At 28.5% G+C, this 22,156-nt stretch overlaps 5 protein-coding genes across 7 annotated transcripts; 2 read left to right on the forward strand and 3 right to left on the reverse strand.

Moving 5' to 3' along the window:
- Nucleotides 1-156: 156 nt before the first annotated feature.
- LOC145745749 (cyclin-dependent kinase 17-like) lies at nt 157-7,159 on the reverse strand. The gene is made up of 12 exons (XM_082563904.1): nt 6,998-7,159; nt 5,877-6,121; nt 5,560-5,616; nt 5,173-5,287; nt 4,442-4,536; nt 4,173-4,235; nt 3,841-3,902; nt 3,123-3,305; nt 2,751-2,900; nt 2,276-2,372; nt 1,752-1,842; nt 157-1,510 (listed from the first exon to the last, which is right to left on the reverse strand). The coding sequence occupies exons 1-12, from the start codon at nt 7,107-7,109 to the stop codon at nt 1,404-1,406; spliced, it is 1,377 nt and encodes a 458-aa protein (XP_082420030.1). The 5' UTR covers nt 7,110-7,159; the 3' UTR covers nt 157-1,403.
- A 693-nt stretch (nt 7,160-7,852) lies between these two features.
- Nucleotides 7,853-13,298, reverse strand: LOC145745182 (uncharacterized). The gene is made up of 11 exons (XM_082563187.1): nt 13,022-13,298; nt 12,342-12,833; nt 12,041-12,121; nt 11,603-11,862; nt 11,259-11,405; nt 10,899-11,038; nt 10,453-10,563; nt 10,141-10,272; nt 9,448-9,586; nt 9,089-9,207; nt 7,853-8,884 (listed from the first exon to the last, which is right to left on the reverse strand). The coding sequence occupies exons 1-11, from the start codon at nt 13,228-13,230 to the stop codon at nt 8,723-8,725; spliced, it is 1,992 nt and encodes a 663-aa protein (XP_082419313.1). The 5' UTR covers nt 13,231-13,298; the 3' UTR covers nt 7,853-8,722.
- A 456-nt stretch (nt 13,299-13,754) lies between these two features.
- LOC145746200 (solute carrier family 71 member 1-like) lies at nt 13,755-19,560 on the forward strand. 3 transcript variants are annotated; one of them, XM_082564412.1, is made up of 12 exons: nt 13,755-13,940; nt 14,167-14,277; nt 14,972-15,034; nt 15,282-15,409; nt 15,601-15,715; nt 15,967-16,185; nt 16,647-16,760; nt 17,155-17,339; nt 17,544-17,641; nt 17,800-17,978; nt 18,098-18,127; nt 18,817-19,560. In XM_082564412.1, the coding sequence occupies exons 1-12, from the start codon at nt 13,899-13,901 to the stop codon at nt 19,078-19,080; spliced, it is 1,548 nt and encodes a 515-aa protein (XP_082420538.1). In that variant the 5' UTR covers nt 13,755-13,898; the 3' UTR covers nt 19,081-19,560. The 3 variants fall into 3 exon arrangements, with proteins under 3 accessions (XP_082420538.1, XP_082420539.1, XP_082420540.1); XM_082564413.1 differs by having other exon boundaries at nt 14,182-14,277; XM_082564414.1 differs by lacking the exon at nt 18,098-18,127.
- On the reverse strand, nt 19,535-20,847 carry LOC145745016 (RNA demethylase ALKBH7, mitochondrial-like). Its single transcript, XM_082563002.1, has 4 exons — nt 20,602-20,847; nt 20,310-20,483; nt 19,801-19,931; nt 19,535-19,721 (listed from the first exon to the last, which is right to left on the reverse strand). The coding sequence occupies exons 1-4, from the start codon at nt 20,845-20,847 to the stop codon at nt 19,535-19,537; spliced, it is 738 nt and encodes a 245-aa protein (XP_082419128.1).
- Nucleotides 20,848-21,348: 501 nt separating this feature from the next.
- LOC145746215 (prefoldin subunit 5-like) lies at nt 21,349-22,155 on the forward strand. Its single transcript, XM_082564434.1, has one exon. The coding sequence runs from the start codon at nt 21,446-21,448 to the stop codon at nt 21,902-21,904; it is 459 nt and encodes a 152-aa protein (XP_082420560.1). The 5' UTR covers nt 21,349-21,445; the 3' UTR covers nt 21,905-22,155.
- Nucleotide 22,156: the final 1 nt, after the last annotated feature.

Below are 22,156 nucleotides of genomic sequence, written 5' to 3' on the forward strand. Positions count from 1 at the left end.
TCTTAGAATATAGAAAGTGATATAGCTTAAAATGTTGTAGCACAATACTTTGCCAACGAAAAAATATTTATAAAATTGATACCTTAACAATATTCTTATCGTATTATCTTAACCTCGATTTGATAAAAAGGTGTATTTTTCAAACTATTTTCGCGCAATTTATATTTCACAAGCTTTTTTTGCACCATGAACACAAGAAGAAAAATTACAGAAAAAACAACAAAAAAAGAACAGTGTCGTAAGATCGGCCATTGCAAAAGAAAATAAAAATAACGATAAAATACTGTACTATGGTAGTTCAACCAATTTTTGGGATCACCTATTAGTTTACTTGTCTATGTAGTATAGTTGTAAAAGATGTGCTATTTCAATATTTGAAAAAATATGTTTTTAAAAATTATGACACAAAAATTCATTTTACAGAATATTTTTCCATGAAATTTGTGACAGGGGGCAGAGTTTACTATATAGCTTGACATAATTTTTCTCTAAAGGCATAATAAAGTAAAATTTATTTGAAGGCCAGTGCAACAAATATAGAAAAACAATAGTTAAAAAAATGCCTAAAAGAAATTATTTTTTCAAGTGTACCCTACATAAAATTATTTTTTAACTTACAAAAATGCCTTAAAGTAATACAACTAAATCCTATTGGAGTATATGTAAATAAAGAAGGCAATAATTATTCAATAAGAAGATATTTGAAATAATAAAAACAAGTATAAGAAATATATTTTGGTGGTAAACGTACTATTTGATTAAGAATGTATGTTAAAACAACATTTAAAAAAAATACCTAAAAAGGCTCAAATTTTCATCGATTTTGAATAGAAACGCAAAATTACAATCGACAATAAAGTAAAAAAAATTGACACAGTCAAGTTAAAAGTCACAGAAAAAGAATTTGACTGGTTAATAGGCGCTGTGTACATTTATAACAAATATTGTGAGTGTTTAGATGCTGTGGTGTGATTGCTGATATTACTACAGTGAAACCATTGCATTGGATAATAACCCAACTTCAAAGAATTAATGGAATATAAATTAAACTACCAAGCGCTTGTTGGTATAATGCATAAAATTATTGTGAACGGTGTCCTAATAAAACAACATCTAAAGGACAGTAACACATTATTGTGGAGTGTATAAACACAATGCTTGTAAAAAGAAACAGTAACTCTCGCATACGCGCTTGTAGGACTTTAAAATAGTACAGACAATTTAAAAAACAGGAGCCATAATACAACTGTACTAAATCATTTTAACAAAAGTTTGAAAAAAAATTTCTAATAAAAAACATATTTTCTTGAAGGTTTTAAATTACTAAACTTAATAATTTTTTGAGGAATATTCCAATATCTTACAATGTGCATGATTCCAATTAATCTAAAGTGGAAAAAATATCAAAACAACATAGACTGTCGACGACCTTTCTGTACAGCATGATGGAAAGTCCGACTACCCGGGTTCTTGGTTAGGGAAACTCCCGGAAGGGTGAAAATAGAGGTGGCTAAAAGAAAAAAAATTAATTAAAATTTTACAAAATTGTAATATAAATAGTTATCCTGACCAAGTGTCAAAATTTTAATTGTCATCCCAACTTATATTTGTCCACAATAATTTATCCATGCACCACAAACAGCAGTTTTAAATATTTTGTAGGCATATAATTGGACATACATATATATAGATATATATATTATCAACTAGGTTCCACTATATATAGATTACACTTATTCAATTATACTTACTATCAGGTAGTTTATGTACAGCAGAGCCAATAGATTTAAAGAAAGGATGAACTAAGCCTTCCTCTGCAGTCATCCTCTTGCTGGGGTTGTACTGTGAAACATAACAAATACTTAAAGCTTTATATTAAGAGATATTTGAATATTTTTTACAAAAATATCAGCAACAATCAATATCTTATTGAAATAACGAGCAAATAGAATGACAGTAAATAAACATTTGATCGTTATCAATAAAAATAAACTCAACATAGATTAAAACAAATAAAGATGAAAGGCTTAGAAGATATTTATAATTTCAATCAATTTTGCTAAAATTTTAAAACAAATTAAACTCTACTTTAAAAAATTATATTCTTAATTAATAATTAAACCACAATACAAAATTAAAGAGCTTTAAAAATTGTATATAACAGATACTTTAAAAGCACAGTTTAAAATACCAAAATGGAAAAAAATCTTCCCTTGGGAGAAAATTAATTAAAAAAAATTCACATACAAAAAAAAAAAAAATTTAAAAATTTTACCTCCAATAGTTTAGATATTAAATCCACTCCGTCTTGCTCGAGACGAGGTGCAATGTTTCTAAAAGATTCACCAGGATGTTTGCGGGTACAATGAGTTCTATAAATAATTTAAGTTGAACTGGGTTAAACTTGGTAGGGGCGGCAGTTTTCGGATTAAAGTTTTAACCAATTAGTTATAAGTTTTATACAGCACTAAATCAAAAGCTAGAATTTACAAAATAAGAGTATAATACCCAAAACTTTATCATTTGATAAACCAAATACAAAATATAACCCCCCCCAAAAAACAATTAATATATACACTACCAGGTGAACTGTTAAACATAATAAAAGTTAAACTTTAAGTTTTTAGTAAACTAATAAAAAATAATACAATTTTAAGATCAAGTAGTAAAAACTGACCTTAAATTCAGACTGTAAAGTCAGACTTCTTTCAAGAATGACTCAATATTACAAAAAAACAGATAAAACTAACTTGTAACCGGGCAAAGTTGTAACATCTTTCCAAGTATGATGATCAGGAGTTCCCAAACTTTTGAAAATGAGTAAAAGTTGGTCGCTGACAGTTGAACCCGGAAATAAGGGGCGACCGGTCGCCATCTCAAAGAATATACAACCTACACCCCTGTAAGATTAAAAACTTTTGTTATTTTTCATTTACTTTAGTTAATTTTTAAACATCAAATTTTAAAACAGCTTTTTACCAAAATTAACTTAAAATAATCTAATCCAAATTTAAAAGTTTTACCATATAACAGAAATATTTTAAAATCCTACAAGAAAATCTTTTTTATTATTTAATCGACTTTTTAAAGTTTATTTAAAAATTAACAAAAATATAACTTACCACATATCAATGGAAGCATTGTATTCAGTTGAACCCAACAGCACATCAGGTGGTCGATACCATAAAGTAACAACCTCGTTTGAATAGGTTTTTGTAGGGACAGACTTAGCTCGAGCTAGACCAAAATCAGCTAACTTAAGTTCTCCTTTGTCATTGATTAACAAGTTTTGTGGTTTGAGGTCTCTGATATATTAAACATAAATGATTAACATAATAATCTAAATATAATCGAGGGAACTTTTACATATATAGGTATACACGCAAGTTCAAATTATAGACCTTAAAAATACTGCTGTTTGTGGTGTGTGGGTAAATTATCACTGACAAATTTTAGTTTCGAGTTTTGGTCATATTACGACACTTAAAACATGCCCTCTAGAAAGGGCAATTGGCTAACATTTATACATATAAATATTTTAAATAGTATTTTTATTAAAAAATCTTTTTTTCCAATCTTACAATATATCAGTTTTTAGAAAAAATATTAAAATTATTATGTGACTAAAAACTATGATAAATTTTTGTTTGATAAATTTCAATATTGGAAAGTTAATTCTTGGAATTAAGATTAGATATAATTTAGATTACTGTGCACTTATTTAACTAACATAGGTTGTAATAATTTAATACAATATTGACCCAAGGTGATATCATGTTCTTTTAAAATAGAACTTGTATAAACACAACATTAAGTTTAAACTTAATAAAGATCACTTACCTATGTAAGACCCTCCGTTTATGACAGTAAGCTATTCCTCTTAACAGTTGAAACAGAAAGAGCTTAAAATAAATTTTAACGCGTTTAAATATAACAAGACTTTGTAAGTCATAATTTTTATATAAAACGAAATTACAAGTATATAACTTGTATATTTTTAAATATATTTGCTAAATTTAACTAGTCATTACACATTATTTTCTATTAATAAAGTGATATCCATTCAATTAACTTTTTAATAACAACAACAAAAAAGCAGTTTTGTCTAAAAATAAATACTTTTATAAAAAACATGGCCTACTTTAACTTAGATAAAAATTTAAATTCTTTACCCTGACATTGTTCATGCTGAGTATATTACCACAGTTATCCATATATTGTTTCAAATCTCGATCCTAAATTGACAAAAATTGGCATAAAATAAACAAGCACTTAATAATTGATTTTTAGTACACAGTCCTATCCAGTTTTAAAGTGTATAAAAATCAATATTAAAGATACAGAATGGGTATGCTCACATTTAATTAATTGATAAAAAGGCACACATTTAAATTAATAAATTATTACAATTTTTTAATAGTTTTAAAGTAAATTTACTTACCAAGTATTCGAATACAAGAGTAAGTGATTTTTCAGTGTGAACAATATCATGAAGTGTTACTATATTTGCTTGCTTTAAATCCTTTAAAAGAGAAACTAAACAAAAAAACAAAAGTTAATTAAAATTGATAAAGATTGATAAAAATCATTTCAATTTTTTGACAGACTAAATATTATTTTGGGTATTCATTAAAAATATCAAATATATATATTAAAAAAAGGTTTTTTTTTTATTTGATTTTAGAATTAATTTTATTTGCTTAACATTTCAAAATCAAAGCTCTATTGATTAAAAATTGGTTTTTAAAACAAATCAATATTTTCTACAAGATAGTGCTGCAGACAACCTCAAAAACAGGTGACACTATTGATTAAAATTACTATCTCTATTGTGTGTTCGATTTTAAATACCACTGAAAATGATAACGCTTTTTTAAAAGGTGTTTTGGATTTAAATAAATTGATTGCATTTTGGAAAGACCAGCACTTTAATTGCAATAAGGATGCTTACGTGGCAAATTGGAATACCAGACGAAGTTATTGTTATAAAAAAATGTTTTGCATATTTTTATCTATCTTTGAAATTAAAAATTTCAAAAAATATTAACAAAAATGTTAAAAATTTTGCCACTAAAATACAAAAGCTGGCCAAAAAAATTAAAATATTTTTTTTCCAAAAATCAAATTTAAAAATTAGCTTTACTAAATTTGCGCAAAATTTAGATTTTAAACCTTCGCGAATTGCAGTGCAGGGGGCTCCTTCCTCATGCTCTAATCTAATTTCTTTTAGTGCGACCAAGTTATCGGTTAATTTACTTCGACCTTTAAACACTGTTGCATACGTGCCCTGTAAAAGAACAAAGTTAACATATAGATATAGTTAATATTAGTTAGTTAATCCTATAGTTATGGATAGTAAGTTAAGCCGAAATCCCTTGGGTATTTAAAGGACAGTAGTTAAGCAATATTTACATCCTATACTACTACTGTACAATATTAATTAAGTTTCACTGAAAAATTTCAAAATAAAATATCAAATTATTGGTATATAATTGAAATGAATAACATTTCTTCAAATTGGCAATTTAATTTCAATTTTTAGATTTTAAACATAATTACCTCCCCAAGTTTATCAAGTTTTATGTAGGAATCTAACTTTCCAAATCCAATTTCCGACTAAAATGAAAATAATATTAAAGTTACAACTATTAAATAAGTAAAAAAATTAAATTCCTATCTAACTATACAAGCCAACAATACCAATGTTTTAAATAGTTTAATTATCAGGCAATTATAATCTATAATATTCCAAACTGGCAAAGGCAACTCGAGACTGAGGCGGTGTAACGGATGTTACTCTATTTTAAGATCAGGCAGTTGACCTTCCCACATCAAGGATAAAGATATGGTAAAAAAAATTAAATTTAAATGCTTACCAAAGATGCTCTTCTTGACCTCCTTGACATTGGTTGTTGTTCATAATTAGGGAAAGAAAATCGTTCGAGAAATGAAGCCGGGATTTGTGTGTTAGCTGGAAGTGACATTCTTTTCTTAAACTGTTGTTGGTGTAGGTTAGAGTTTCTCAAAGTAACTGTCGGGGTGTGAATTTCGTCTGATGAAATATTCTCTGCTTCTCCATCTGATCCTATTCCGAACACTGCACTGTTTGCATGGACAATACCTTAAAAGAAAAAAATATTGAAGATTTTATTTTAAATCAAACGTATTTTATATACACCATTATGAGATAAACTTGACTTAGCAGACTTATTAACCTGTCTGGAAAGTAGGGCAGCGTGCACACACAAGATTTTTTCGGTGATAATATGCACGCCTGAAAATAACGCTTTGCACGCCTAGTTGTTATAAAAATTTGGGCATGCGCAATACTGACGCCTTGTGGTAATATCTTTAAGCCAAATTTAAGTTAAACACGCAAACCTAAATCATGCGTGCACGCGTAGACCAAAAATTTTGGTACGCGAAATCTCGTCGAAAACTGCCCTACTTTTCAGACTGGATTATTAACAGGACTTGTGTTATATTTTTGCTAGGCAAAAGTAGACAACATTAGTGCCTAACTTAAGGTCACTATGACAGAAAACAGTAAGAATCAAAAACAGGACCTCATAATAAAGGTAAGTACAATATTTTGGATCTCTATTAGTTTCGCACGCCCTACATAAACAGGGTGTGTAACCGAAATACGGCACATGTAATTAAACAAAGAAGTTGCATAAATTAAACCCTTACCTTAACCCTCACATATTCAGTTTACCCATTAACACATCTGACTCGTAAAGCGGACTAAGTTATACTCATTAAAACATGTTTCAACTAATTTTTAATGTCTGGTTGAACAATTGCCACACTTAGGTTATAACGCCTTGTTAAATTCGGGCGTGCGAAAGTAATAGAGATCCCAATATTTATTACTTCCACTGCTAGTACTGCCCAAGTTTTATAAGTATATACATTAACAGAAACTTTTTGCCAATTTAAACAGCATGTATACATGTAATTTGTGTTTGTAAAAGTAGCATTTTTATATGTTTACCTCCTCCATCTTCCACTGTCATTTGTTCAGTTAATTCGGAAATTGAATCGTCAACCAAATTACTTCTGCTTCGACGCAGAGAAAACGAAAGTCGACGCTTTAATCTCTTCATGATCAATTAAATGATAATTAAACCTAATTTAATAAATAAGAAAAATAAAAATCGCCTAAAAATTTGTAAGAAAATCATTTAAAATGAAGTACAACGACAAAATTAAAGCTTACGTAAATAACAAAACTGATTTTAAAACAGGTCGCCAATGAACAAATCTAGTTTCTGTTGCAAATTGCGTTAAGTTCCAACTATAGTACAGATATATTCTAATAATTGTTGCTTATTTATGTCTGTAGATGCTATTTTAAACATAAATAAATTGAAGAAACAGAAAACTAAAAACGTTTCTAGCCGCAAAAAAAATTTGCTTAGTAGTCAGCTGCAACAAAAATGGTGACAGAAGTACGTCCGTTTTTTGATAAATAAAAGTCATAACTTTATTTAAGATAACAAAGAGTTAAACTGGCAGTAATAATAAAATAAGTTAATAAAAATAAACGTTATCACACTGATTAATTATAAATAGTAAATTATGTCTAAAGTCTTTAATTTGCATAAAATCTATTCAGTAAGACTTAATTTTTGCAAGGAAACAGGAAATTTATTTGAAAGAAAGTTGAATAACCTAACATTACATTTACCTATTTCCTGTTGTAAGCTTAGCCTTTCTTTAATTGGTTTATCTTTTAAAGCTAAAATAAACTGGATCACACAGATAGAAAAACACTTATAAATACAACACATTTTTAATCAATATACTCAAAATAAGACAAGTTATTATTTTAACTGAATACATGGCCTATTAATAAGAAGCAAAAAAATAGGTTTAAATAAACAAAAATAGGGCTTAACCAAATTGTTTTACACATTATTTAAATAGAAGAACAAACGTAACTATTATTTTGGTGTTTTTTATGCTGTTGCACCATAGTTTTTGCACCACACAACAAAACAACACAGTTATAACAGAAAAACAACAATTAATTTAAGGCATGTAAAGAACATTTTGACAGTTTTATCAGAAAGTTCAACTAAAGCTAAGTTGAACAGAGGTTTTGGTCAAAAGTTTATAGATTTTCTACAAGGCACTAAGACAAAAACAGTAAAAACAAAAATGTAATTAGATTATGACAGTGTCAACATATTTATATCTTTATGATTTTTTTAATCAAGTTTTTAAATAAATTGTTAATAATAAGCTTAAATATCAACTTAATTTAACAAAATTAATAATTAAATTACTTATACACTCAGCAGTCAACAAGAAAAGAATTTAAAAAACACTCAATATATTAATATGATTAACTACACCATTCTTAGCAAGTTAAATTAACGTTATAGAAATTTAAATTAACAGTGTCTACTATTGCGCATAACATGTACTGTTAAAAAACTATGTAAGCAGTTACAATAATGTTCCGTGTATAATATAACATGTACACTTGTAAAATAACATTAAATCACATTCTTAAGAAGCAAACATAGGTTATTATAAGGTTACCAGACATTTTCTAACGACATCTCTAGTATTACTTTGAATACAGGTTGAATTTTTTACATTTTCCTAAGCTTGAAATATTGAGGACAAAGGTTAGCTTGCTTCTATAAATAACACTTTTCATATCCAAATTTTCCCAAAAACTTAGCGTAAATTCTAAGGTTTAATAAATTTATTTTGATTCTTTATTTTTCTTGTTGTGATACTGAATTGCATTTTTGATGTCTTGGGCTTTATTTTTAAATTTTCGTTTAATTTCCAGAACATAATCGGCCTCTTCTTTGTCTAATATTTTAATAAACATGTACAACTCTCCAACTGAAAACGACTCCCACTAAAGAAAAGAGAAAATAAATTTTAGATGTCCATTTTAAAATACAACTTTTTTAAAACAGTACATTCATACTTTTTTAATGAATTTAGTTTTTAAATCTGAAGCTCTTCATTATTAAAAGAATATAGAAAATTACAATTCGAATGAGAAGATTAAAAAAATAGCAAAATTGTCTAAATTAATGGTTTTAGATAAACAAATTACTTGGATATCTCTTGACTCATTTTCCTGGAGAATAAAACCTCTTTTATCACTATCCCCGTTCCCCCATAACAACCTCAGGAATAAGGGACGTTCTTTGGGTAACATTTTACGCAGAATCACTAAAAAAAATTAAGAGTTAATTGATGATTATTAAAAACATATGCCTAGTTTTTTAACTTTTAGAACATCACAATCAAACCAACTTTATATAATTTAACGAAGTTTAAAATAAAAAGATTTTAAATTTAGCAAACTGTTAAACAGTAGGACTATATTATTTAACACTGCATAGCATTTATAGGTATTTTATTTTATATAAATAAACTAAAATGAATAAAGTGAAAAATGGGAATATTTACCATGTCCTTCCTCCCTCATCTGCTTCTCAAATAGAGCAAACTTCATTGGGTTATCACTGATGCTGTACTTATGAAGCAAGGCAAAAACAACTTGTTCAGCCGTTGTCCCTGATGTTAAATGTAAAGCTTTCAAAGCTCCCTGTAATGTAGAGTCTATCGGTAATATATATATTAGATGGATGGTATAAAGTTTTTTATTCTTAATTTAATAAATACCAGTTTATAGCCCTTCAGTAAAAATTTTAATTGTCGGAATATACTCGCAACTCTTTATTAATAATTACCAGTGACAATTTATTCCAGTATTATGAAAGGCAGTTTTATTTATTTTATAGGCCTTTAAATTGGACACACACACATACACCGCCCTCTATGCTCCATTACGGTTCAATCCCCACTGATCTCATGCTGTAGCGCCCTTGAGTAAGGCGCTATAAACTGTATGAACTCCTGCTGAGCCAGCACTTAATCAGCAGTATAATTATCGGGCAATTATAATCTATAATATCCCAAACTGCCACAGACAACTCGAGACTAGGTCGGAGTAACTGATGGTACTCTATGTTTAAGTCGTGCTTTCAACTTTCCCACATCAAGGATAAAGATATATACAAAAAAAAATAATTATATATAGAATTATAAACTAAATGATTTTAAAAATTAAACTATGTAGAAATTTGTGTTAAACTTTACTTTGTCAATGTAGAACGAAGATTTTCTGGCTACTGGTTTTCTGCTTGTCTTGGAGCTGTCTTGTACACAAACTGGCCTCGTTAGATTCATTGAAACGCGGATAAATCCTCTAAATGTTTCACCATCTTCTTGCTAGAATTATTTAACAAAATTATGAATGGAAAATAAGTTTTTGTATCCAAATTTTGAAGTTGTGGTTTACCATATGCTACCACAAATTGCTTACAAAGGGTATTACAAGTTAAAAAGGGCATAGTAAACAATGGTTGTAATATAAATTTTAATATTGTTTTATATTGATCATAAACATACCAAAGTCATTTGCTGACTGCCTTTTACTGTGGCATTAAATTCTTCAATTCTTTGTTGTATTTCATCAACAGAAATTGTTCTGTGGATTGTGTTATATTCCTTCAAGGTGGCCTAAACACAAATAGTTATGGTAAAGTAAATATAAATTCAACCTAAAATTAAATTGTGTTTTTAACATGTATTAAAGTGAATTTTAACACATTTACAATAAAAAAACACAAAAAGTGCCAGTCAATGTAGGCATAAGGTAAAAAAAACCTTACAAAAATAAAAGTTAGAGACTTGATAACCCACCAAAAAAAAACAATATTAAATCAATATTAATTAACTTATGTCCTTGCAAACTTAAAAGTTAATTAGATCATAAGTAAAGAAAAAGGTTGAAAATTTAAAATCCTAACAACCTATCCCAAAGACAACAATAAAATCAACATTTATTAATTTACTTCATCAGTTGTCTCTTCCACGATAGTTTTCTTTAAAGTTGTTGGTAATTCTTCATTTTCGTTTGTAGTAGGGGGTTGATCAGCTTCACATGTTAGTGAAACTGTCAGTGTACATTTTGCATGACAAACCATTTTACATTCTGTAAGAAAAAGACTCAATTCTTTTATGGACTATAATGTGGTATAAATAAAATAAAAAAAAGAATAAGCAAATAATGATACACAATTATTGGTATAATTTAAGGTCTTGTATTATTTAAAGTTTCAAAATAATTATTTTAGCTGGAGAACTGAATAAAATTATATTTAAGACCCTTGGTTAAGTGATTTAATATCTAATATTAAACTCAATTAACTTACTTGTACAGGATACACATTTTCCAAACAGCGACAGTATAACACTACCACAAGCATCACACCAGTTTACCCAATCCTTTAACTCATGAGGCTGAAAGTTGTGGCCCAAGTTTAACATCACTGTTGCAGAGGCTTTAGCAGATAGTGGAACTAAAAGTAAATTTAAAAACAAAGTTATTCCATACAACATCTTATACAAAAATAGTAAAGTTGCACAATTGAAATTGCACCACATTAAACTTATTGTTATACTGAAAGAAGTACAGTCATAGTTTTTTTTCAATTAATACCAATAAAAGTGAATGGTAATACATTATACAATTATAATAAAAACTTTAATAACTTACCAATATCATTGCCAGGAGTTGTATCAGAGTGAGATCTTGGCTTTTCTTTTGGTGCTGAGACTGGTACATTAACATTATCCCCAGCTGCATTGTAGGACACACTAATTTCTTTGTTTTCAGGCACTTTTGTTACAACGGCTTCCGACACCGATCTTTGCCGGCTTTTTGTCTCAGTTTTTTTGGAAGAATCTGTCGATTTTTGTTTTACTGGAGCAGAAGTTGGTTTCACTATTGGAGATATAACTGCTGTTGGTGGTTTTCTAAGCAAAAAATTTAAGTTAAAACCAAATTACAGAACTTAATAATAAAATTATAGAGTAATATTTTTAACTGCATCAACTAAAAAATGATAAATTTTTTAAATTACTTTATCGTTAAGACTTTTATAAAATATATGTAAGAACTGTAACACAAATTTAAAAAAAAAATTGTTTTTACTTTGCAGATGTCTTTTTAACTGAAGGTGGTTTCGCAGAAGAAGGTTTTACAATCGGGGTAATAACTGCTGTTGGGGGTTTTCTTAAAAAATTAAAATCCAATTTTAAAGTTATTAACCATTTAATACGTACACAAAATTTAAATTACTTTGTAAAGAAAAGAATTTTAGTTAGCAAAATTAGCCATAAAGATTTTACAAATTTGTCTTAATTTAGTTTAACTTGTAGTCAGTATGGAATAATTTTTGTTTTTAAAAAACTTTCAGAGTTCGTTAAGGCTAGTAGTGAAAGTGAGCCCTTACTTTTGAGACTGTGATGATTGTTGGTTATTAGCTGCTGAGCTTGGACGCGAAGCTGGTGATTTTGAAACTTTACTTTCAATTTTTGGATTAGGAGCCGGCTTCGGAGGGTAAACCTTTTTCGGTGCGATTGGTGCTTTATCTTTAGCACTCGAGTGCTCAAAGTTTGATTTATTTTGAACGGAAGCTGAAGAGGTAACCAAGGGTCTTGATGATGAAACTTTAGGCTTTGGTTCGTTTACTTTATTTATAACATTCTTTGGAACTGGGTCCGATTTTGGAACATATTTAGGGACGGGTTTATAAGGGACTGGAGTGGTGTTTCTTACGTTCGGTTTTCCTTTTGATTTTGACTCATTTTCCTTTGCCATAAACATCTCAACATTAGCTGGGTTAAGTTTTGGAAATGAAACGTTATTATTGGATGAGTTGACAGGCTTAATTGGCTTTCCAGCAACAAATGAATTCTGTTTAACTGGAGCTACATTTTTAAACCTAAAAAATTAAATTGTTTTTATTATTTTCATTAACATATTTAAAAATGTTTGAGGTGTTTAATTGGGCTTCCCACAATTAGGATAAATAAAAATTAAAAAAAACATTAGATAACTGATTAAAACGGTAAAAAAATTTTTGTTAGGCTTTTTTAATTAATACATAAAAGAATTAATAGTAAATTTTACTTTGACGATGATGTACTACTGGCTGGGGCCTTGGCACCAAATGGTTTTGGAGTTTGATTGTAATTTCTACTCGTAGTAGTTTGTTCATTTTGCAAAGACGTCATCTCATTTTTCTTTTTCGGACTTCCTTCAGCAATATGTCGCATTAACCTTCGCTTCTCATTTGCCGACAAGTTGTTCATTAAATCTGATTCTGGTGACTTAGACATATCCTTTGCAATTAAGTTCCTTTAATTTACCGATTTTTTCTAATTTGCCTGTCTGTTAAATTTGCAGGATGTGCATCTCACTAAATAAACGAAACTCGTAACTTTGTATGTTCAATTTCTAAAATGTGCCACAACTTTTTATAGTTATAAATAGAAAAATAATTTAAAAGCAATTGTGAGAAATTTTAAATTGTATTTTATTTATAAATTAAAGCTGTGTTTAAAGTTTAACCACAACTTAGAAGTTTTAAAATGTAAAAATTTTACAAAAAAAATTCTACATTTTAAAACTAAAACAACGCATTTAAAAAGTGAACAAAAAGTTTTTTTAAGTATATTACATCCACCATAAACAAAATCAATAAGTAAATTATTAATCTAAATGAATAAAACAAAGATTAGGGTATCAAAAATATCATCTTACAGATAAAAAAGGGAACTAAAGTTAATAAATATTCCGGTGACTGATAAAAATCATTGAACCACAACGTTTACCCCGTCATTCATTCTCTTAATGTAAAACGTCAACTTAGAACAAAGTGTTGTAAGAATCCATGAAATTCAATATTTTAGGCTAATATAGTTATAGGGAACCATTTTTGGGTGTTTATTTTGTAGTGTATAATCTTGCCGTTTATGAACTATAGTTTGTATTGAATAACTTCGTTATGACAGCACAGAAGACGACCCGAAAGCACCATGAAAATACGGTATTATATTTCTCTTAAATTCACTGTAACTTTGCTTTTAATTGATTTTAAAATTATTTTCTATCTTCTTAGCCTATGTCAGTTTAAGTTTAAAAGTTTAAGAACACTTAAATTGATAAAAGCATTAAAAACACTTGCAATTTTTTTTTAAATAAAACGTTGTTTAAACCTTCCAAAGATTTTATATCAAAATCAAATTCATTTTATTTTATTTATTGTTGTATAGAACTCTATTTTTCAGGTACCTGGAATTGGCAAACCAAGTGTTTATCATGCAGTTATAGTTTTATTTCTTGAGTTCTTTGCATGGGGTTTACTTACCACACCAATGCTAAGTGTAAGTGCTAAAAGGTTATGTTAAAAAATATGCATTTTATAACTTAATTATTATTGCTTTAACAAAAAACATATTTTATTTAAAAAAATTTGATTTAAAAAACTGCCATTTGTGATGCGCATGTTATTTATTGTGGGCAAATATTAGTAGAGAGTTGTTGTCATATTAAGCCCGGCAGCGTGGTGTAGTGGTAAGAACACTTGCTACACCACACATGAGGTCTTGGGTTTAATTCCCACTGATCTTATGCTGTAGCGCCCTTGAATATATTTTAATTTATAATATCCCAAACTGCCACAGGCAACTCGAGACTGGGTCAGAGTAACTAATGGTACTCTATGTTTAAGTCGTGCTTTTGACTTTCCCACGTGGAGGATGAAGATATATACAAAAAAAAAGAAAAAAAAGACAGTTAAAATGCCGGTTGTAGGACAGGCTATTAACCAGTATTTTATAAATGAATATTTTATATATTTAATGTGTAATAATTTTAAATTAAGTCTAGACAAATTTTTAAAATTCAATTGACGAACCAAGGGCGTAGTTTATGTTTTTGTTTGTTTGTAATTTAATCTTATTTTGAACAAAGTACTATTGGGATTATGCTGCTTAAGTATTTGTTTAACCCGTTTTACACCATTGTTGAACTACCAAGTTTATTTACTTTAAAATATTTTTATTTAACATTTTGTAGGTTTTAAAAGATGCCTTTCCTGAACATACATTTTTAATAAATGGTTTAATACAAGGAATAAAAGTAAGCTTAGATTATTATTTTTATTGCTAAAATTTTTAAAGTGTTTTTTTATATAGCCTATTAGCCTTCCTGTAATAAAATAATATTACATTAATGCAGTCTGTCTATAACCTAACATACAATTACCTGTGATGTCATTATTCTTTTCCCTATTCTCTTAAGCAAGATTTTGATACCCATTTCCTGGTATTGATTTTTATGAAATATTAAACCAATATACCTACCTAATAGAAACTACTATATTTAGGGTTTATTATCATTCTTAAGTGCCCCACTTCTTGGTGCTTTGTCTGATGTTTGGGGGCGAAGACCGTTTCTTTTATTAACTGTGTTTTTTACTTGTGTACCAATTCCATTTATGAGCATTAGTCCATGGTAAGAATTCTGTTTTTAAGTGTATAGTTTTGATTTTTTTTACACACTATTAAGCCTATAAGACAAGTTTTTATATGCGCAAGTTATTTTTATTAAAGTGTCATGTTGTTCTTAAGGTAAATAGAGTTTCTATAATAGCTATGATATGACTTCACATTTTTATCCCATCTCATGAATTATGTATTTTGTAGGTGGTTCTTTGCCATGATTTCAATATCGGGTGCTTTTGCTGTTACTTTCTCAATTGTGTTTGCATATGTAGCTGATATTACAGATGAATCAAGTAGAAGTACAGCTTATGGATTGGTATGTAATACTTTATAATATATTGTTTATGTGGCCACTTTTGTTAACTTAAATAGTCAAAGTGTTTGATTTTACATTTTAAATTAGTTACAACAGTTGTTTTAACCAATACTTTAAAAATTTTTTGTCAATGTAAAAACTACTAATATAAGTCTGTCTATAACAATATTTAAATTTAATATGCACCACAATTATATAAACATTTATTACTTTCAGGAACTAACCAATAAATTACTTTTTTACAAATTTAGGTCTCAGCTACCTTTGCAGCCAGTTTAGTTACTAGTCCTGCTATTGGAGCATACTTAAGCACAACATACGGAGATGGTGTAGTGGTGATGCTAGCCACTGCAATTGCCTCGTTAGATGTTTGTTTTATTCTTGTTGCGGTGCCAGAATCTCTTCCTGGACAAAGCAGGTCTGGATCGTGGGCATCTGCAGTTTCATGGGAGCAAGCAGATCCATTTTCAGTAAGTTTTCTTAGTTAAAAGTGAATAGTTGTTGGTTACACTTTATTTGTACAATATTTAAGAAAAAGTATAATGTCTTTAATATTTAAAAAAAAGTTTTATAAAATTTTAATAAAGTTGTATTCAATTTGTAATTAATTTTATCTGTATTTATAAATTTTATTAATTTTTAAATAAAATTCAATCCTAAAATTTGTGACATAATTGTAAATTTATATCGAAAGTTACGTCAATAAATGTCTTGCCTTAGGCCAGTGTTTTTCTAGTAAATTTTCTTGTCGGTAAAAGTTATTAAACATAATTACTACACGACCAAAAAATCTGCTATGGTCATTTAAATTAATTGAGGTTTTAATGTAAACATCAAAAAAAAAATTTTCAGTAACATCAAACAAAATCTTTATCCTGTTTATATTTATTTAAATTTGCCTAAAATTATGTTCAATTTTTAATTTTTTCAGGCTTTAAAAGGTGTTGGACATGATCCTATATTACTACTTCTATGTGTTACTGTATTTCTGTCATATTTACCCGAAGCTGGCCAATATTCTTGCATCATAGTTTACCTAAGCCATGTAAGTTTGTTTATTCATTAGTTTGATCACACATTAAAACACCAGGGTTGATTGAACTTTTATTTGAAACTGAGTAACCCTAAAATCACATGGGCAAACAGAAAACATTGTTTAAATATTAACAACGGATAAGAGTAAGGTTTTATTACCTTTTTAATCAAGATACGTCTTTATTGAAGTATTTTTCTCTGGAAAATATTCAATTTAGTTTCTTAATCTTGGCATGAATTAATTAATTTAAATATTGATTTTATTTGAAACCTTTTTTTTACAAACATGTCTTCAGTATAACTTATTCTATCAAAAAAATCAATAATGCCAAGGGATAACTTACAAATATATTTGTGCTTCATTTCTAGCTATACAACTTACATATTAACCTTTTATTTTTTAGGTAATTGGTTTTAGCAACGAAAAAGTGGCATCTTATATAGCAGTGGTTGGTGTGTTATCCATTGTAGCACAAACAGCAGTCCTTACCATGTTATTTCAAGCTGTTGGAAATCGTAACACGATCATAATGGGACTTGCTTTTCAAATTGGTCAACTTTTGTTCTTTTCATTTGGAAAAGTTGAATGGTACAGGATAAAAAACTTTGCTAAAACTTTGGTTTACTTGATCCTTTATGTAAATTTGATATAAATGGAAGAACTACAAAGTATTTAAAGATGTTTTTATTTAAAATTTCAGTCCTAGATTTTGTTTTATTGTTCAAATTTAAATTACGAAGTTTTTTATTCGTTTGAAATTAATCTTAAAATTTTGTTGTAAAATAACCAAAGGACGATGTGGGCAGCCGGTACTTTTGCAGCACTCTCAAGTATCAACTACCCAGCTCTTAGTTCACTTGCTTCAACATTATCTAGTTCACATCAACAAGGTTAGAAACCTCTTTGATTAAAATTTCTTAATTTCTGTACAGTAATTTTATTTAACAAGTCTTAAAAATCAAAATGTTATTTCTTTGCACTTGTTTTTTAGCAAGTTTTAGTACTTGTATTTTAATTTTATCTTTAAAATCTCAATTTTAATTATTAGGGGTTGCTCAAGGATTGATAACAGGCATCAGGGGGCTTTGCAATGGACTGGGGCCAGCATTATTCGGTTTAACTTTCTACATATTTCATGTTGAGTTAGATCCCGTATTAAAGATAGATAATTCAAATTTATCGGAGAATATGTCGCTGGTCACTGACACCAGATTACCAGTTGATGAGGTAAATTTATTTAAATTTTTTCTGGTAAAAGTAGCAAAAAATCACTCACATATTGTAGATCATCAACTAATAGTTTTTGCTTTAAACTATGACATCAAAAAATGTTGTTCAATTCATAGCTTACTACTGCAAAAGATGTATCAATATTGGTAAGGGTTGCATAGAACTAAAAACATCTTTGCTCATTTTTTTTCTATAGCCTACTTTACATTTTTTTATGTAGGTGTAGACTCATTTACTTTTAAACCTCTAATATGTAGTTATGTTTCTTATGTTAGTGCCTTTATATTTTTTATATTAAATTCCTCACTAACATATTAATATAGAGTGTAGCAGATACTATTCTTAAATCAAGGCAAATATTGGTATGTTAAAATAACCTCTTTGTAAGTGGGTGTAAATGATTTAAAATGGTTTTGGGTGGTTATTTGTAATCAGGTTGATTTGGTAGAGGTAGTATTAACAAAATTTATTTGTTTTATGGGACTTTGTTGGGTAAAAAGGTTTATTTTCATAAGTAGATTCTAAAAAGTATACTTTATACTGATTTTAATTTATAAATATTGTTTTATTGAAATGCCTGAAAAGATTAGGTATGTAGCAAGCATGTACTTACAAAACTTCACGTTGTTTGAACTAAAAAATGACCGAAATTTTGTTTTGCTTATTTGTTCCCAATTTTACTTAACCTAAATTCTTAAAAATCTAATATTGTGTTTATACTAATGTTCTGTTAGAATCAAGAACTTAATTTGGATCAGGACTATTTTAGATTTGTACTATAAAGTCGAATTAGTTTTTAACTTAAACTTTTCAAAATGTTTAATTTTATTTGCAGACAATTCTTCCTGGGCCTCCATTTCTGTTCAGTGCGTTTGCAGTAATGATGGCCATGATGATCGCCTTGTTTATTCCCCGCCATTTATCCCCAGCATATAAAACTGTTTCCACTAAAGACTCTGATAATGCTGCCAACAAGGACTTAAATAACAGCTCTTATAAAAACATTTTATCTTCACGTACTCACAAGAAAAGTGACGGAGGTAAATTATCGGACTCTGATGACCAGACTCATTTACTAAATGATGAAAGCCTGTTATAGCATAAAAGAGATGTTATTTGATTATGTCTCTTTGTAATTATGCAGTTCCTATAAGAAATTTATCTGATTCTTCAAGTCGACTGCCTCACAGTATTTGAGGTACAAATGTGAACTGTCTTAATGGATTAAAAATGTTTCGAAAACATTTTAAGTTATTTTAAGAACATGTTTAGAAATTTGGCTATGCAAAAGGGATTCTAATTTTAACTTAATAGGATTTGGGGTAAAAATAGATTAATTTTTTAATCTAAGTATAAGGGTAATTAGTTAATGGTTTAATTTACTTATACACTGTGCTTTTCCCAATACTATATCCATAAATTTTTAGTAACAGAGTGATTTCATAAAAATAGTAATTGGTGTTGAATATAATGATACTCACGAATGTGCAATACAATATTAATTAATCAATTTCTCAGTGTTGAAACTTGAAAAAAAAATTAATAAAAATATTTCAATTTTCATCCAGTGGTATAACAGTATTTTGAAAAATATTATTATTTTGTTTGGTCTCTACATTGTCTGTTATTACAGGTTCACTGCGAAATAGTAGAGAAATACGCCTTCCCTTTTTTATTTTAACTCCATTAATTATCGATTCTCCAGTCTTTAAAATCTGATGGTTAAATTCATATCGAACTCTAAGAAAGAGAATTTTCGTAAGCAATAATTGAAATACTTTAAAGCTGTGAAAGAACATAAAGTATTAATAAAACTTGCCTATTTTGCATGATATAAAAACTTCTTTGTCCTAGCAAGGCTTTGAACCAGATTTTATTGTCATCTTCTTTAACAAACTTCATAATTGAAGGCGATAGAATACTTAAACCACCTATTACCCTTCCACAAAACTAAAAATATAATGTTTATTTATGGAATGTTTTTTTGTATATATCTTTATCCTCGATGTGAGAAGGTTGAATGCGCAACCTAAACATAAAGTAATATCCGATACTTTGACCCAGTCTTGAATTGCATTAAGTAGTTCAGGATTTTATAGATTATGATTGCCTAATAATTAAGCTGCTGATTAAGTGCTGGCTAAGCAGAAGTTCATACCCTTTATAGCGCATTACTTAAGGGGGCTACAGCATGAGAGCAGTGGGAATTAAACCCGCGAACCCATGTGGTGTAGAAAGTGTTTTTACTACTACACCATGTTGTTCTTAACTCTTTAAGATGGTTGAACTTAACAATGCATTTACAGTTTGCAAGAATTTAAAGTTTACCCGGACTGAATCAACATGAGGTTTAATGTATCCATCTTCAGATAGATCCAAAATATGAACTTTTGATCGTTGAACATCTTCACTTAAAAATGCAGTTTTTCGAGCTCTTGAAAAAGTTTCTAAAGCTTCTTTAGACCAATTTTCAACTTCTATTTCACGAAAATCTTGTATGGCCTAAAGTAAACATAAGATTTTTTTTAAATGAGGATAAAACGTTTTAAAAGATGTATTTTAGATTTATTAAATAACCGCCAAAAGTTTGGATTAATAACATAATTGTAATCTAACCCACGTTATCCCAGTGTCCGCTTTGGTATTTTAACCGTCTCCATCTTGGTTCAATTTCCTTTACCAAAAAATCTTCTTCGTTTTTCGTAATAAAATTTTCCTCTATTAAAAGATCTTTTGTGGCAATTTCCTTTGCCAATGGACAAGAAAATTCAAATAGCGATTCATTTACACTTGCAGTAGTTCTATAACTCATGCATAGCAGGGTATTACGTATGGATACATGAGAAAACTTTAAAATATGATTCATTTTTACAGAGTGTACGTTAACTCGTATTGCACGTGCTTAGTCAAAATCAAAACATTGCAAATATGTCAATCAAAGTATTACAGATTTACATTTGGTATTATATGTCAACTTATAGATACATTTACATATACATAATTTTTTCTTGACCAAATTATTAGGAAATAAGCTACGTCGTATTACTTATAACTTAATAAAATTTAATTCAAATAAATTTGTCAGATTTTATAATTGGGAACACTGTAAATGTGAGTTTTTTTACTTAAGTTTAAAATATTTTTACGTTTCTGTTTACCAGTGAGTTTGAGTTAAGTCCTTAGGTAAGGTTAAAAGTTGAATTTTAGCGTTAATAAAAAAGAGATTTTAGCACCTTATATTTAATACTAACGTAGTAAAATAATATATGTGAATTTTAGTTCGTTAATTAGTATAAAAATTCGCAAAAAAATATATAAATGTAAAATGTTTTAATGTAAAATGTTTTATTATTTATTTTTTAGATTTGTTTAATAAGAATTTAAAGAACATCTTGTTCATTATATAAATATATACCCAAATAAAAACTTATTTTCAACTTTATTCATTTAAATAAACTTAAACTATGGGGGATAAACCACAAGAAGTTCAACTAACTTCACTTGCACCAGCTCAATTAAAAATGCTACATGAGCAACTTGATCAAGAAATTGAACATTTAGCTTCATCAATGCAGTCTTTAAAAGCTGCACAACTTCAATTCATGGAATCAAAGTCAAGTTTAAAAGCAATCTGTCCAGAGAATCTTGGTAAAGATATTATGGTTCCTTTGAATAGTTCTTTATATGTCCCTGGGCAGTTGTCTGATGCTGAGAATGTGTTAGTTGACATTGGCACGGGGTATTACGCCGAGAAAAACTTAGCAGATGCAGAAGAATTTTTTAAAAGGAAAGCAGACTTCATTAAGCAACAGATAGAGCAACTGCAACAACCTCTGCAACAGAAATACCAAACAAAACAAATTGTTTTTGAAGTTTTACAACAGAAAATGGCCGGAGCATTGAAGCAACAACAAAAAGCATGAACTAAAAACAATTAAATTAGCAAAATACTTTGTTACACAATTGAAACAAAGAGTGGCATGTATAGCTTTACAAATAATAAATGTTCTAGTATAATATCAGTAAATTTGGTAGTTACAGCTTCAGTATTTATAATCTTGTATTATTTGCAGTTTTCTGTGCTGTTTGTATTATAATTTAAAACACTTCAAAGTTTAATTTTGAATCTAAATTTGTTTTTTAAATTATCTGTGTTCGTATTTTTTATGTAGAAC

Source organism: Corella eumyota, chromosome 3 (genome assembly GCF_963082875.1).
Source record: "Corella eumyota chromosome 3, kaCorEumy4.1, whole genome shotgun sequence".
NCBI lineage: Eukaryota > Metazoa > Chordata > Ascidiacea > Phlebobranchia > Corellidae > Corella > Corella eumyota.

Excerpts from the sequence above, each read along its gene's own strand:
- LOC145745749 (XM_082563904.1), bottom strand. The coding sequence starts at position 7,109 with ATGAAGAGATTAAAGCGTCGACTTTCGTTTTCTCTGCGTCGAAGCAGA. Across the intron at positions 5,617-5,876 it reads GGTCAAGAAGAGCATCTTTG|TCGGAAATTGGATTTGGAAA; the intron begins GTAAGCATTTAA and ends TTTTCATTTTAG. Across the intron at positions 2,901-3,122 it reads AATGCTTCCATTGATATGTG|GGGTGTAGGTTGTATATTCT; the intron begins GTAAGTTATATT and ends TTAATCTTACAG.
- LOC145745182 (XM_082563187.1), bottom strand. The coding sequence starts at position 13,230 with ATGTCTAAGTCACCAGAATCAGATTTAATGAACAACTTGTCGGCAAAT. Across the intron at positions 12,122-12,341 it reads CAATCATCACAGTCTCAAAA|AAAACCCCCAACAGCAGTTA; the intron begins GTAAGGGCTCAC and ends TAATTTTTTAAG. Across the intron at positions 10,273-10,452 it reads GCAGTCAGCAAATGACTTTG|CAAGAAGATGGTGAAACATT; the intron begins GTATGTTTATGA and ends AAATAATTCTAG.
- LOC145746200 (XM_082564412.1), top strand. The coding sequence starts at position 13,899 with ATGACAGCACAGAAGACGACCCGAAAGCACCATGAAAATACG. Across the intron at positions 13,941-14,166 it reads GAAAGCACCATGAAAATACG|AACTCTATTTTTCAGGTACC; the intron begins GTATTATATTTC and ends ATTGTTGTATAG. Across the intron at positions 17,642-17,799 it reads ATCTAGTTCACATCAACAAG|GGGTTGCTCAAGGATTGATA; the intron begins GTTAGAAACCTC and ends TTTAATTATTAG.
- LOC145745016 (XM_082563002.1), bottom strand. The coding sequence starts at position 20,847 with ATGAATCATATTTTAAAGTTTTCTCATGTATCCATACGTAATACCCTG. Across the intron at positions 19,932-20,309 it reads CTCATGTTGATTCAGTCCGG|TTTTGTGGAAGGGTAATAGG; the intron begins GTAAACTTTAAA and ends TTATATTTTTAG. Across the intron at positions 19,722-19,800 it reads TTTTATATCATGCAAAATAG|AGTTCGATATGAATTTAACC; the intron begins GCAAGTTTTATT and ends TCTCTTTCTTAG.
- LOC145746215 (XM_082564434.1), top strand. The coding sequence starts at position 21,446 with ATGGGGGATAAACCACAAGAAGTTCAACTAACTTCACTTGCACCAGCT.